Here is a 13,024-nt window from a genome sequence, read left to right as displayed (position 1 = left end):
AGTGGCAGTCATTGTTTAGTCAGATGGTGACGTTGAGGAGGGCTGAAATATGGAAAAATCCCAAGCCAGTTCTTGATAACTAGAAAACTATGAGGATAAGTAAAATAAAAAATGTTTGTTCAATTCTTTTACAATAGTAGACCACATATGAAAGTATACATGATGGTCTTGCTTGTGTTCTCTTTTTCTATGGACCATTTTCTTCCCATGTTTCTGTTGATTTCATTTTACTTGTTTAGTGATTCAACCAGCTCTAGAATTCTACATTATGTTGTAAATTCCTAAAAGTCGTGGAAAGTGAATAAATTGATAGTGTACAAGAAAGCTTGTGACCTGACACACTTGCCGAACCTATTCCATATTAAGTCGTTATTATGGCTCATGTCTTTTATGATTGTTTTTGCAGTGTTTTCGAGCCCTCTGTTGTAAGGGTCCTCCACCTCCTCGGCCTGAATATGATATCGTTTGTATAGGACTCACAGGATCTGGCAAGACAAGTCTTTTAACACAACTGTGCAGTGAGAGCCAAGACAATATTGTGCCTACCACAGGTAATGGTTGTGATTAACTTTTATTCTTTGTACAATATTATATAGATATTAGCGGAATAAAGTCAGATTTTGTTTTGTTTTTTTCTTTAGCATTCCTAGTGGGGGGCAATAACAAAAAAATGTGCAGAAAATAATTATATTTGAAAGTCTTCGAAATTGGGGGCATTTTCTGCTTCTCATGTTCCAAGTAATCCCAAACATATTCAATAATATTAAAGTGTGGGCTTGTACGGTAGCCAGTCCATTGATTTTGGCAAGTACGTCTAAGGCTATGTTCACACCTGTGTTGCTACGTTCTGTTTTGCTCTGTCAGAGGAGCAGAACAAGGAAATTCCGGGGGCAACGGTTCCATTGCATGATGAACCCCATTGACTTTAATGTGTTCCGTTGGCTTTCTCCGGTAATCTTGGCTGGGTCTGCAACGGAGGCCCATATATGAGCCTCCAACGCAGATGTGAACGAGGCCTTAAAGGGATTGTACCAGAGTCGACAATTATCACACAGGATAGGTGATAATTATCTGATCACTGGGACCCCTACCGTTTTGAACCTCCCCGCACGACCGCAGTGAGGAGGACTTTTAAAGGAGTGGCAGTCAAGCATGCGCCTGACGTTCCATTCAATGCCTAAGGGACTTACGGAAACAGCTGAGAGCTGTACTTGGCTGTTTCTGTCATTTCCATAGACTTTGAATGGAGCAGCAAAACCGTGGGGGTCCCACAGACCATCATCACCGTGATCAGACAATCCTCACCGTTCTCGCCATCAGTGGTAAACATTTGTCACCTATCATGTGGATAGGTGATAATTGTTGATTCTGGGACAGCCCTTAAACCTTTTACAGCAGTTACTCTTGGTCATTAATCCTTTTCCAAAGTGTATTGTAGGAGGTATTAAAAAAATCATGATGCCTTGAGTCAAAGATGGATCACCAACTTGATGTTGTTATAATCTCCAAACTTTACTGATCCTGCACCATGCTTGGTTGTACAGTATGACCAAGGCCTTCTGGCTGAAAGGTTGCTGCTTTGAATGGTAATGTCTTACCGGGCTCATAAAGTATTATTCACTGCATTTACACAAAATAGTAGTGCCTACAAGGTCAACCATGTCTACCTTTATCAATCACAAAAATAAGAAGAGTCCTGCTTCAGCAGTGTACTTTTTGTCTCATGTTTCTTCTAAAGATCGAAATCTTGAATCAAAAATAACTCTGGGCCCAGCATTTTAACCCCTGTGATACTAAGGTCCATAAGACTGGTTAGAGTTAGTGGCAGTAGGGTGCACAGAAGTGGAAACCTAAAATAGAACTGTTTTTTTTCTTTTTTTTTTTGTGAAAAGTGGTCTCTGACTTTATCCACTACTGTACTAGTCAATGATATTTTATATTACAAATGAAGTCAGCTCACCTGTCCATGTTGGGGCAGGGGGATGGGCTTGGTTAGGAACGGATTGCAAGCAAAATCCCATCAATGTATAACGATAATGGAAGAGTGCAGTCCTGAAAAATCCCCCCGATATAATCCACAACTTATTCTAAAATAAATTGAATATGACGAAGGACATTGTCCGAAACATGGAAGTCTTGCTGACCGGGTTGCTTTTTATGGACTTTTTAATTATTTATTTTTTTACAGTAAACAATTTTATTGGGGAGCCTTTTCAGTGCTGGTGTTTTCCTTTATGGTTAGTCTATGGTATTTGACCTATCTGCTCATTATTGTATGTTTTTTGTTTTTTTATATTTTTAGGTTTTAGTATTAAAGCCGTTCCATTCCAGAGTGCCATTCTCAATGTGAAAGAGCTTGGAGGTACTATTAATTTATTACTGTATGGTGTTTCCTTGTAGCTTACTGCAGTTTTTGTGTAAATTGACTGTCAACAATAGTCATGAAGCATGTGAGCGGGAGACCCGAGCAGGGAGAGAAAATGCATAGGCCCACAAAATGGCAGCCAGATGGGCTCTCAGTGTGGATCACGGTGGCTAACAGGCCTTCACACTATATCAGGGCCTACTCACAGCTACTTATGAGGGGGCTGCACAAATGATGATGATTGTATTTTCCTCCTGGGCACTTCCTTGTGAAAGACTTCTGCTGATGGCGGTTAGGGTGCCCATGGTTACAATTAACTGGTACCCGACCGCTGACTGTATATAAACGACCGGAAGTTGAAGTCCTTAGAACCCGCGAATATGGTTTCTACGGCGCAGGTTTTAGCTGGCTGCCGAATACCCTGAATAGAAGATATAAGCAGTTTTCACTTTTTCTGTTTTCTCAGATCATTAGTACATAGCACTGTGCATATAGAATAGAGGCAGCGGCAGCACCGCTGCCTCAATTGGTCCCGGTGACTGTTCACATGATCGCCGGGATACCGTTAGTGAGAGGTTTTTGCTGGGTCTTTCCAGACCCAGCACAGCCCTATTAGTGACAATAGTCACTATACGAGGGCTGATTGCCCCTATAACTGGGGCTGCTGTGCAGCTCGAGTTACCAACCCAAAAAGTCGTGTGGTACCAAACTAGTAATTACGGAGCAGCATGGAAGCTGCAGGAATTGCTAGATTAGGCCGGTGACCAAGTAACCCTAGTTTCCGGTGTGCGGTCCAAGGAATCTTCACCTCACAAACTTTCTCTCCGCTACTTCTGAGAGAGCTTCCCCTTCACCGCGTCCATAAGCATCTTAGAGATGCTCTATTATGAACCTGCTATGTTTCCTGTGACCAAAATTTGCAAGTCCTTTTCTTAAAGGTACATAAAGAATAAAGTGCAACAGCTTGAAAACATGTCAACATCATAGATACAACTTTCGTGTTACACTACAGTCCTACTCTATAGAAGGCTTTGGCTAAATGATGACCCTGTCAATCTTGGAATATTTGCCTTCGGTGGGGAGTCCAGTAACCTTACTGATTTTTTTTTTTCAGGGACCCCCCCCCCCTCATAACCGCACTACTTTTGACCATGGGCTTTGTCTAGTATTGCAACTCTGCTCCATTCACTTGAAGACCTAGACACCTATTACTTCTCACAGCTGAGACTTTGTTACAGTTTTATGCAATCTAGTCAAGCCTCTGAAGAAAAGCAGACAGTGCGCCAGACTTGATACCTTTTTCCTGATACATTCTAGAAAATGATCAGGACCGGAGACATTTGTGCTGCTTCTGTATTTTGCACGAAAACGATTCCCAAGCATGGATACTACTGTAGCAAACCCTCCGCTGTGAGCAGTTTTAGTTCTATACTGATTTTCAGCTTCTCTATGTAAAGAGAAATGTTCCAATACTTAAAATGAGGGAAATAGATTTAGGATCCTGAACCTTGTATGCGTTTCTAAAATATCAAAATCCAATATTGGCATGTTATAAGTAATTTTGGCTAGGAATATAGGCTTTGTGCGTGGGGTTTTCCATCCCATATAGTCTTATTGGCAATATATGTGCGTATTTTACTGACACATTGCTGTTTCTCACTACTAGTAATAATACTGGAGGTCTAAGTGGCAATCACTTGTCACCACATGGCTACTGGTCTCTCAGAGAGAGGAAGTTCTCACATCACACGCTGAGAGATCCGGCTATACCATAAGGGAATTACTAACTCTGGTCTGAGCCATGGTGCTGGATAAGTTGCTGAACCAGAGGAAATGGTGTTAAAAGGACCAGTGGCCGGTGTGAACTTGTCAGGCTCCGGGGAGATTTCATTGTAAATGGCAAAAAATAACATTATTAATTCCATTACCATGAAAGGGTTGTCTCACAATTAAATAGGACATTTCTCTGTTCAATCACACTAAACATATCAATTTCTTAATTTAACCCCTTAACGACCAGCGTATAGCGTTTTTACGTCGGCCGTTTGGGGTAGTTCTTCTTACGCCTTTTCACGTTGGCACTTCAGATGAACTTTTCCCGCATCGTGCGGGGTGCTCCTGAAGTCCGGGCTGATGCTAACAGCCTCAGGCTTCAGGGCAATGACCGGAGACCACTAGCAGTGGTCTCCGATCATACTTAACCCCTCAGGTGCGGCACTCAATAGCGGCTCCCTCTCTCACCCCATTGGCATCTCGCCTGCATCGCGGGGTGCTGATGGTTTCTATGGCAGCCTGGGGGCCTAACAAAGGCCCCCAGGTCTGCCTTTAGTAATTGCATGTTAGTTCATTCCAGAGGCATGACCTAAAAGGTGCCTGTCAGTTTTACACTGACTGGCAATAATACACTGCAATACAGAAGTATTGCAGTGGATTATAATGGCTATCAAAAGATCACACAGCAAGTCCCAAGTAAAAAAATAAATTAAGACCCCACTTTTTCTCCTTACAAAATACTTTATTATGAAAAAAAAGTAAAACGTTTCTCATGTGGTATCGCCGCGTCTGTAATGAACCCAACTATAAAACAATTGTTATTTAACCCGCACGTTGAACGCCATAAAAAATTAAATAAAAAACAATGGCAGAATTTTCTGTTCATCCTAATTTAAAGAAAATTTGCTAAGTGATAAAAAAAATGGTACCAATGGTACCAATAAAAACTACAAGTCGTCCCGCAAAAATTATGGCGACACAAAAACAAATAATTTTGAAAAAAAAAGTGTGTTTACTGTGTAAAAGTAGGAAAACATAAAAACAACCTATATAAATTTGGAATCGCCGCAATCGTAACGACCCGCTGAATAAAGTTGTTGTTTATAACACACGGTAAATGGCGTAAAATTAAGATGCAAAAAATGTTTTGTTTTTTTCCAGTACCCCACTAAAATGTTAATAAAAAGTTAATCCATAAATTATATGTTCCCCAAAATGGTGCTATACAAAAATACAACATGTCCCGCAAAACAAAAGTCCTTATACAGCTATGTTGTTAAACTGTTAGTATATAAATGATTACACATTGTTCTAATTTTTTAAATTTTTTCACAAATCAGGAAATATTATAAATTAGATTCTAATTTATAACATTTCCATGTGCTGGTCACTAGAGGGAGCAATTCCCAAAATTGCAGCATTGGCATGTGGTAAAGCAACCTCATTGCTTTATGCTGCAAAATTGGAGAAGACACACTCGCTTTAGTGTCCTCAAACAATCCCCCCTCCTTTATCCTGGCTAGTGCCAGGAGAAAGGAGGGGGTTGAATGTGCAAACCTCCTACACTGTGTGCCGCCATTTTTTGAGCGAATGCACAGTGTAGGAGGATTAGATACAGTGGTAATCACACAGTATAACACGAACATACACACACACCACATACACAAACATAACTTACCTGCTCCTGCCGCTGCCTCCGCTCCCAGCCCTTGCTTCTGAACATATGGACAGAAGCCGCGATCGGAAGTAGTCATCTTACTGTCCGGCCGCGGCTTCCGGTCCACATGAAAATGGCGCTGGATGTCGCTCTGCCGAACACCTTCCTTTTGGACTGTGTGGCATGCGCCGTTCCCACACAGACGGCGTACGCTATAGTGAATGGAACGGCTCTCGTTCGCATTCTCTATGGGGATGTATGTGCCGTATTCCATCTCTGTATGTGTCGTTAATCAACACATACAGAGATGAAAAAAAAATGGCAGCCCCCATAGAGAAGTAAAAAAAAGAAAAAAGTACAACACAAAAACACAAATAAATAACATTTATTTTAATGGCATACTAAAAGCAATAACATATAAAAAAAAAATTTATCGGGACACCTTCCCTTTAAAGAGGCTCTGTCACCAGATTTTGCAACCCCTATCTGCTATTGCAGCAGATCGGCGCTGCAATGTAGATTACAGTAACGTTTTTATTTTTAAAAAACGAGCATTTTTGGCCAAGTTATAACCATTTTTTTATTTATGCAAATGAGGCTTGCAAAAGTACAACTGGGCGTGTTTACAGTAAAAGTACAACTGGGCGTGTATTATGTGCGTACATCGGGGCGTGTTTACTTCTTTAACTAGCTGGGCGTTAGGAATGGGAGTGTATGATGCTGACGAATCAGCATCATCCACTTCTGTTCGTTAACACCCAGCTTCTGGCAGTGCACAGACACACAGCGTGTTCTCGAGAGATCACGCTGTGACGTCACTCACTTCCTGCCCCAGGTCCTGCATCGTGTCGGCCACATCGGCACCAGAGGCTACAGTTGATTCTGCAGCAGCATCAGCGTTTGCAGGTAAGTAGCTACATCGACTTACCTGCAAACGCCGATGCTGCTGCAGAATCATCTGTAGCCTCTGGTGCCGATGTGTCCTCGCTCGTCCGACACGATGCAGGACCTGGGGCAGGAAGTGAGTGACGACACAGCGTGATCTCTCTGTGTGTCACACGCTGTGTGTCTGCACTGCCAGAAGCTGGGCGTTCTGAAGAGAAGTGGATGATACTTCTATACACAACGCCCAGCTAGTAAAAGAAGTAAAAACGCCCCGATGTAACACACATAATACACGCCCAGTTGTACTTTTGCAAGCCTCATTTACATAAATACAAAAATGGTCATAACTTGGCCAAAAATGCTAGTTTTTTTAAAAATAAAAACATTACTGTAATCTACATTGCAGCACCTATCTGCTGCAATAGCAGATAGGGGTTGCAAAATCTGGTGACAGAGCCTCTTTAAATGCGACGATGGAAAAAACTTGCTCGGTCATTAACCCCTTCCCGCACCTTGACGTAACTGCAAGTCAATGTGTGCAGTAAGTTCGCGCACCTTGACGTGCAGTTACGTCTGTGCTTTGACAGTTAACCGCCGCGCGGCGCTTCACCGCAGCGGCAGTTAACTGTGCAGGGTGACTGCCCTGCATTCCCCGTTGCCGATCAGCGGCCCATCGCCGCTGATTTCGGCAGTTAACCCCTTCGATGCAGCGGTCGATTCCGATCGCCACATGGAAGGATTTTAGTGCCGATCGGCAGCCCCCACGTGAAATCACAGGGGCTGGCGATGGTATCCATGGCAACCGGACGCCAGAAAATGGCTTCCGGGCTGCCATTTACAGAAGCCTACGAGGACCAGCCGGAGGGTGGTCGTCGTAGGCTTCCTGTCAGTGTGGCTGTTACGTCACAATGACCGTTAGAATACATTACACTACGTAGGTAGTGTAATGTACTCTAGCAGCGATCAAAGCTGCAAGTCTAAGTGTCCCCTAGTGGGACAAGTGAAAAAAGTAAAAAAAAGAATAAAAGTGTAAAAATAAAAGTTATAAGTGACATAAACAAGAACTGCTTTTTTTTCCCTATAATAAGTCTTTTATTATAGGAAAAAAATGAACACGTAAAAAAAAAAGTACACATATTGGGTATCACCACGTTCGTAACGACCCCAACTATAAAACTATAATATTATTTTTCCCGCACGGTATCACTATTTTTTGGTCACCACCCCTCACAAAATATACAATAAAAAGTGATTAAAAAGTCGCATGTACGCCAAAATTGTACCGATACAAACTACAACCCGTCCCGCAAAAAACAAGCCCTTACACAGCTTTTTTGACTGAAAAATAAAAAAGTTATGGCTCTCAGAATATGGTGACACAAAAAATAATTTATTTTCTAAAGTGATTTTATTGCGCAAACGCTGCAAAACATAAAAAAAACTGTAAAGGATCTGCCAGGCACAGCTTCGGGGTTAACTCCGATAGGTAATCAGTCTGCACCTGAATCTACGTCTCTGAGACTGACTCCATCTTCCACCACTCAGGATGGCAGGCTTAGGAGTGGGAGAGCCTATCGCAGCCTGGCCAGACGGAGCTAGCTCCCGCCCTCTGTCTATTTATACCTGCCTTTCCTGTTCCTCCTTTGCTTGTGATTCTTTCCGTGTGGTTTCCTGGCCCAGCTACAGCTCCTAACTATTTGATCCTGCTCCATACTGACCCTGGCTTACTGACTACTCTCCTGCTCTGCGTTTGGTACCTCGTGCTCTCCTGGTTTGACTTGGCTCGTTCACCACTCTGGTTGCTCACTGTGTTGCCGTGGGCAACTGCCCCTTTCCCTTTGCTTTGTATTCACTTGTATGTTTGTCTCGTGCACTTACTGAGCGTAGGGACCGCCGCCCAGTTGTACCCCGTCGCCTAGGGCGGGTCGTTGCAAGTAGGCAGGGACAGAGTGGCGGGTAGATTAGGGCTCACTTGTTCGTTTCCCTACCCCCGTCGTTACAAAACCTATATACATATGGTATCGCCGTAATCGTGCCGACCCGCAGAATAAAATATAATGGTCATTTATAGCCCAGGGTAAACGCCGTAAATTAACCCCTTCCCGCAAAATCACGTACAGTTACGTCATGGGAGATGGACTGTTCCCGCATCTCGACGTAACTGTACGTCATGGAGATGAAGCTGGCTCAGGAGCTGAGCCAGCGACATCACCGCCGGGTGACAGCTGTATGTTACAGCTGGCACCCTGAGGTATCGGCCAGGACCGGAGCTAGCCTCCGATCCGACCGATTAACCCCTCACATGCTGCGTTGAATAGCGATCGCAGCATGTGAGGAGTTTATAGCCATCGGCACCCCAGCAACGTGATCGCTGGGTTGCCGGTGGCTGCAAAGGCGATCGGAGGGCTAATGCTTACCTCCCGGTCCGCCAGCAACGGAATCCTCCTATGCCCCGTCGTCGGCGGAGCCCAGGAGGCTTCCGGTACCATCGGCAAGATGGCGCCGGCTCAGCTTCCGGCTCAGAAGCTGAGCCGGCGTCATCAGCAGTGGGTGTCCGCCGTATGTTACAGCGGACACCCCGATCTATCGCCAGGAACCAGAGCTAGCTCCGATTCCTGGCATTAACCCCTTCGATGCAGCGATCCATTGTGATCGCTGCATCCTAGAGGTTTGTAGCAAATCGGCAGCCTTGCCACGCGATGGCAAGGCTGGCGACTACTACCATGGCAACAGGAGCCCTAACAATGGACTCCTGTCTGCCATTACGTAAGCTGATTAGGCCACGCCCAGAGGCGGAGCCTGATCGGCTTGCTGTCAGTGAACAACTGACAGTTCTAATACATTGCACTACATAGGTAGTGCAATGTATTAGAACATCAAACAAACTGTTGGACCTTTAAGTCCCCTTGTGGGACTAAAGAAAATTGTCAAAAAAAGTGTCAAAAAAGTAAAAATAAAAGTTGTAAAAAATACAATAAAAGTTTCAAATAATAACACAAAACACAATTGCCCTTTTTCCCTTATCAAGTCATTTATTATTGAAAAAAATAATAAAGCCATACATATTTGGTATCGCTGCGACCGTAACGACCTGAACTATAAAAATATTATGTTATTTATCCAGCGCAGTGAACGCCGTAAAAAAAATAACTAAAAAATACTGACATAATTGCTATTTTTTGGTCACTTTGTCTTCCAAAAATTGAAATAAAAAGTGATCAAAAAGTCAAATGTAACCAAAAATGGTGCCTATAAAAACTATAACTCGTCTCGCTAAAAACAAGCCCTCACACAGCTCCGTCGACGAAAAATTTAAAACCGTTATGGCTCTCACAACTTGGCGACAGAAAAAATCCATTCTCTTTACAAAAGTTATTTTATTGTGCAAAAAGTTGTAAAACATAAAAAGTGCTATAAATTAGGTATCACCGGAATCGGACTGACCCGCAGAATAAAGGTAACATGTAATTTATAACAGGTGGCGAACGCTGTATAAAAAGAACTAAAAAAATATGCCAGAATTGCTGTTTTTTGGTCACCTTGCCTCCCAAAAAAAAAGGATAACAAGTGATCAAAAAGTCGTGTGTATCCCAAAATGGTACCAATAAAAACTACAGCTCGTCCAGCAAAAAAAACAGCCGTCATACCACTACGTCTATGAAAAAATAAAATTAGTCAAGGCACCAATAAGCCAGGAAATAAAAATATGCAGTTGTGCCGGCCCGAGGGGAATGTTTCTTCTGTTTCAAGTGGCGAATTATCAAGGCCCCTAAAATTAGGGATCCAGGAAGGGGAGAGCCCAAACATATCTGCTGGAAGTGAGGGTGCCCGTATTATACCAGGACAACACTTTCCCAGCAAAATTCCCCAAACTTCAAAGGTGCGGAGTGTGGACCAAAAGGGGGCTAAGTAAAGACCATTTATTAGTGCGACACTGGCCTGTGCAGAAAGGATTGTGTCACAGCGTAACACACATCTATGCATTATTTTATTGGTGTTTTTTACCCCACTATACCACCTGACTAAGCACCTTATATACTCCGCCCGCCTTACATGTGCCCCCACATTATAAACGGAAACATCAGTAAGACTCCTCACAAAACTACTACAAGCAAAATCCACGCTCCAAAAGCCAAATGGCGCTACCTCCCTTCAGAACCCTACAGTGTGCCCAAACAGCAGTTTACTTCCACATATATGGCATCGCCATACCCGGGAGAACCCTTTTAACAATTTTTGGGGTGTGTGTCTCCAGTGGCACAAGCTGGGCGCCACATATTGGCATAGCTATTGAAAAAACATTTTCACTCTGCAACATCACGTGCACACCAATTTCTGCCAATCACCTGTGGGGTTAATATGCTCACTACACCCCTAGGTGAATACCTTGAGGGGTGTAGTTTCCAAAATGGGGTCACTTCTGGGGGGGATCCACTGTTTTGGTCCCACAGGGACTTTGCAAATGCGACATAGCGCCCAGAAACCAATGCAGCAAAATCTGTACTCCAAAAGCCAAATGGCGCTCCTTCCCTTCTGTGCCCTACTCTGTGCCTAAACAGCAGTTTATGACCACATATGTGGTATTGTCATACACAGGAGAAGTTGCTTTACAAGTGTTGGGGTGCTCTTTTACATTTATTTGTTGAGAATATGAAACATTTTCAGCTAAAACGACGTCTTATTGAAGAAAAAGGATTTTTTTTATTTTCACTGCCCAATTCTAATAAAATCTATGAAACACCTGTGGGGTCAAAATGCTCACTACACCCCTAGATGGATTCCTCAAGGGGTGTAGTTTCGTGAATCTAGTCACTTTTGGGGAGTTTCCACTGTACTGGCACCTTAGGAGCTTTGCATAAGTGACATGGTGTCAAGAAACCAATGCAGCAAAATCTGTGCTCCAAAAGCCAAACGGCACTCCTTCTCTTCTGATCCTTGCCGTGTGCCCAAACAGCAGTTTATAACCACAAATGGGGTATTGCCGTACTCCAGAGAAGTTGCTTTACAAATGTTGGGGTTCTTTTATTCCTTTATTTGTTGAGAAAATGAAAAATGTTGAGCTAAAGCTACGTCTTATTGGAAAAAAAGGATTTTTTTTATCTTCACTGCCCAATTCTAATAAAATCTATGAAACCCCTGTGGGTTCAAAATGCTCACTACACCCCTAGATGGATTCTTCAAGGGGTGTAGTTTCCTAAATGGAGTCACTTTTTTGGTGTTTTCACTGTTTTGGTCCCTCAGGGGCTTTGCAAATGCGACGTGGTCTCCACAAACCATTCCTGCTAAATTTGAGCTCCAAAAGCCAAATGGCGCTCTTTCCTTTCTAAGCTCCGCCGTGTGTCCAAAAAGCCGTTTATGACCACATGCGGGGTATTGTTTTACTCGGGAGAAATTGCTTTACAAAAGTAGTGGTGCATTTTCTCCTTTTAGTCCTTGTGGAAATTAGAAAAAATTAGCTAAACCTACATTTTCTTTGAAAGAATGTAGATTTTCATTTTCACGGCCTACTTCCAATAATTTCTGCAAAAAACCTGTGGGGTCAAAATGCTCACTATACCCCTAGATAATATCCTCAAGGGGTATAGTTTCCAAAATGGTGTCACTTTTGGGGGATTTCCACTGTTTTGGTGCCGCAAGAGCCTTTCAGACCCGACATGGAGCCTAAAATATTTTCTAATAAAAAGGAGGCCCCAAAATCCTCTAGGTGCTCCTTTGCTTCTGAGGCCGGTGCTTCAGTCCATTACCGCACTAGGGCCACATGTGGGGTATTTCTAAAAACTGCAGAATCTGGGCACTAGATATTGAGTTGCGTTTCTCTGGTAAAACTTTCTGTGTTACAAAAAAAATAGATGAAAAATGAATTTCTGCAAAAAAAAAAAGAAATTTGAACATTTCACATCTACTTTGCCTTAATTCCTGTGAAACATCTAAAGGGTTAAGAAACTTTCTAAATGCTGTTTTGAATACTTTGAGGGGTGAAGTTTTTAAAATGGGGTGACTTATCGAGGGTTTCTAATATATAAGTCCCTAAAATCCACTTCACATCTGAACTGGCCCCTGTAAAAATAGCCTTTTTACATTTTCTTGAAAATGTGAGAAATTGCTGCTAAAGTTCTAAGCCTTGTGATGTCATAGAAAAATAAAAGGATGTTCAAAAAACGATACCAATCTAAAGTAGACATATGGGTGATGTTAATTAGCAACAATTTTGTGTGGTATTACTATCTGTCTTACAAGCTGATACATATAAATTTAGAAAAATGCAAATTTTTGCAATTTTTCGCTACATTTTGGTGTTTTTCACAATTAAATACTTAATGTATCGAGCAAATTTTGCCAGTAAC

General features: G+C 42.6%; 1 protein-coding gene across 4 annotated transcripts in view; it reads left to right on the top strand.

Annotated features, from left to right (window-relative positions):
- ARL15 (ARF like GTPase 15) overlaps nucleotides 1-13,024 on the top strand; it is a 329,406-nt gene that overhangs the window by 160,904 nt on the left and 155,478 nt on the right. For 3 of the 4 annotated variants that reach the window (XM_075854919.1, XM_075854916.1, XM_075854918.1), the window contains 2 exons: nucleotides 407-551; nucleotides 2,303-2,362. In XM_075854919.1, the coding sequence (XP_075711034.1) occupies nucleotides 407-551; nucleotides 2,303-2,362 (205 nt within the window). The remainder of the gene's footprint in view (nucleotides 1-406; nucleotides 552-2,302; nucleotides 2,363-13,024) is intronic. The other variant, XM_075854920.1, reaches the window with a different exon arrangement.

This window comes from Rhinoderma darwinii, chromosome 1, assembly GCF_050947455.1.
Source record: "Rhinoderma darwinii isolate aRhiDar2 chromosome 1, aRhiDar2.hap1, whole genome shotgun sequence".
Taxonomy (NCBI): domain Eukaryota; kingdom Metazoa; phylum Chordata; class Amphibia; order Anura; family Rhinodermatidae; genus Rhinoderma; species Rhinoderma darwinii.
Note: the sequence above shows the minus strand (reverse complement) of the source record. Positions and strands in the feature narration are given on the sequence as shown.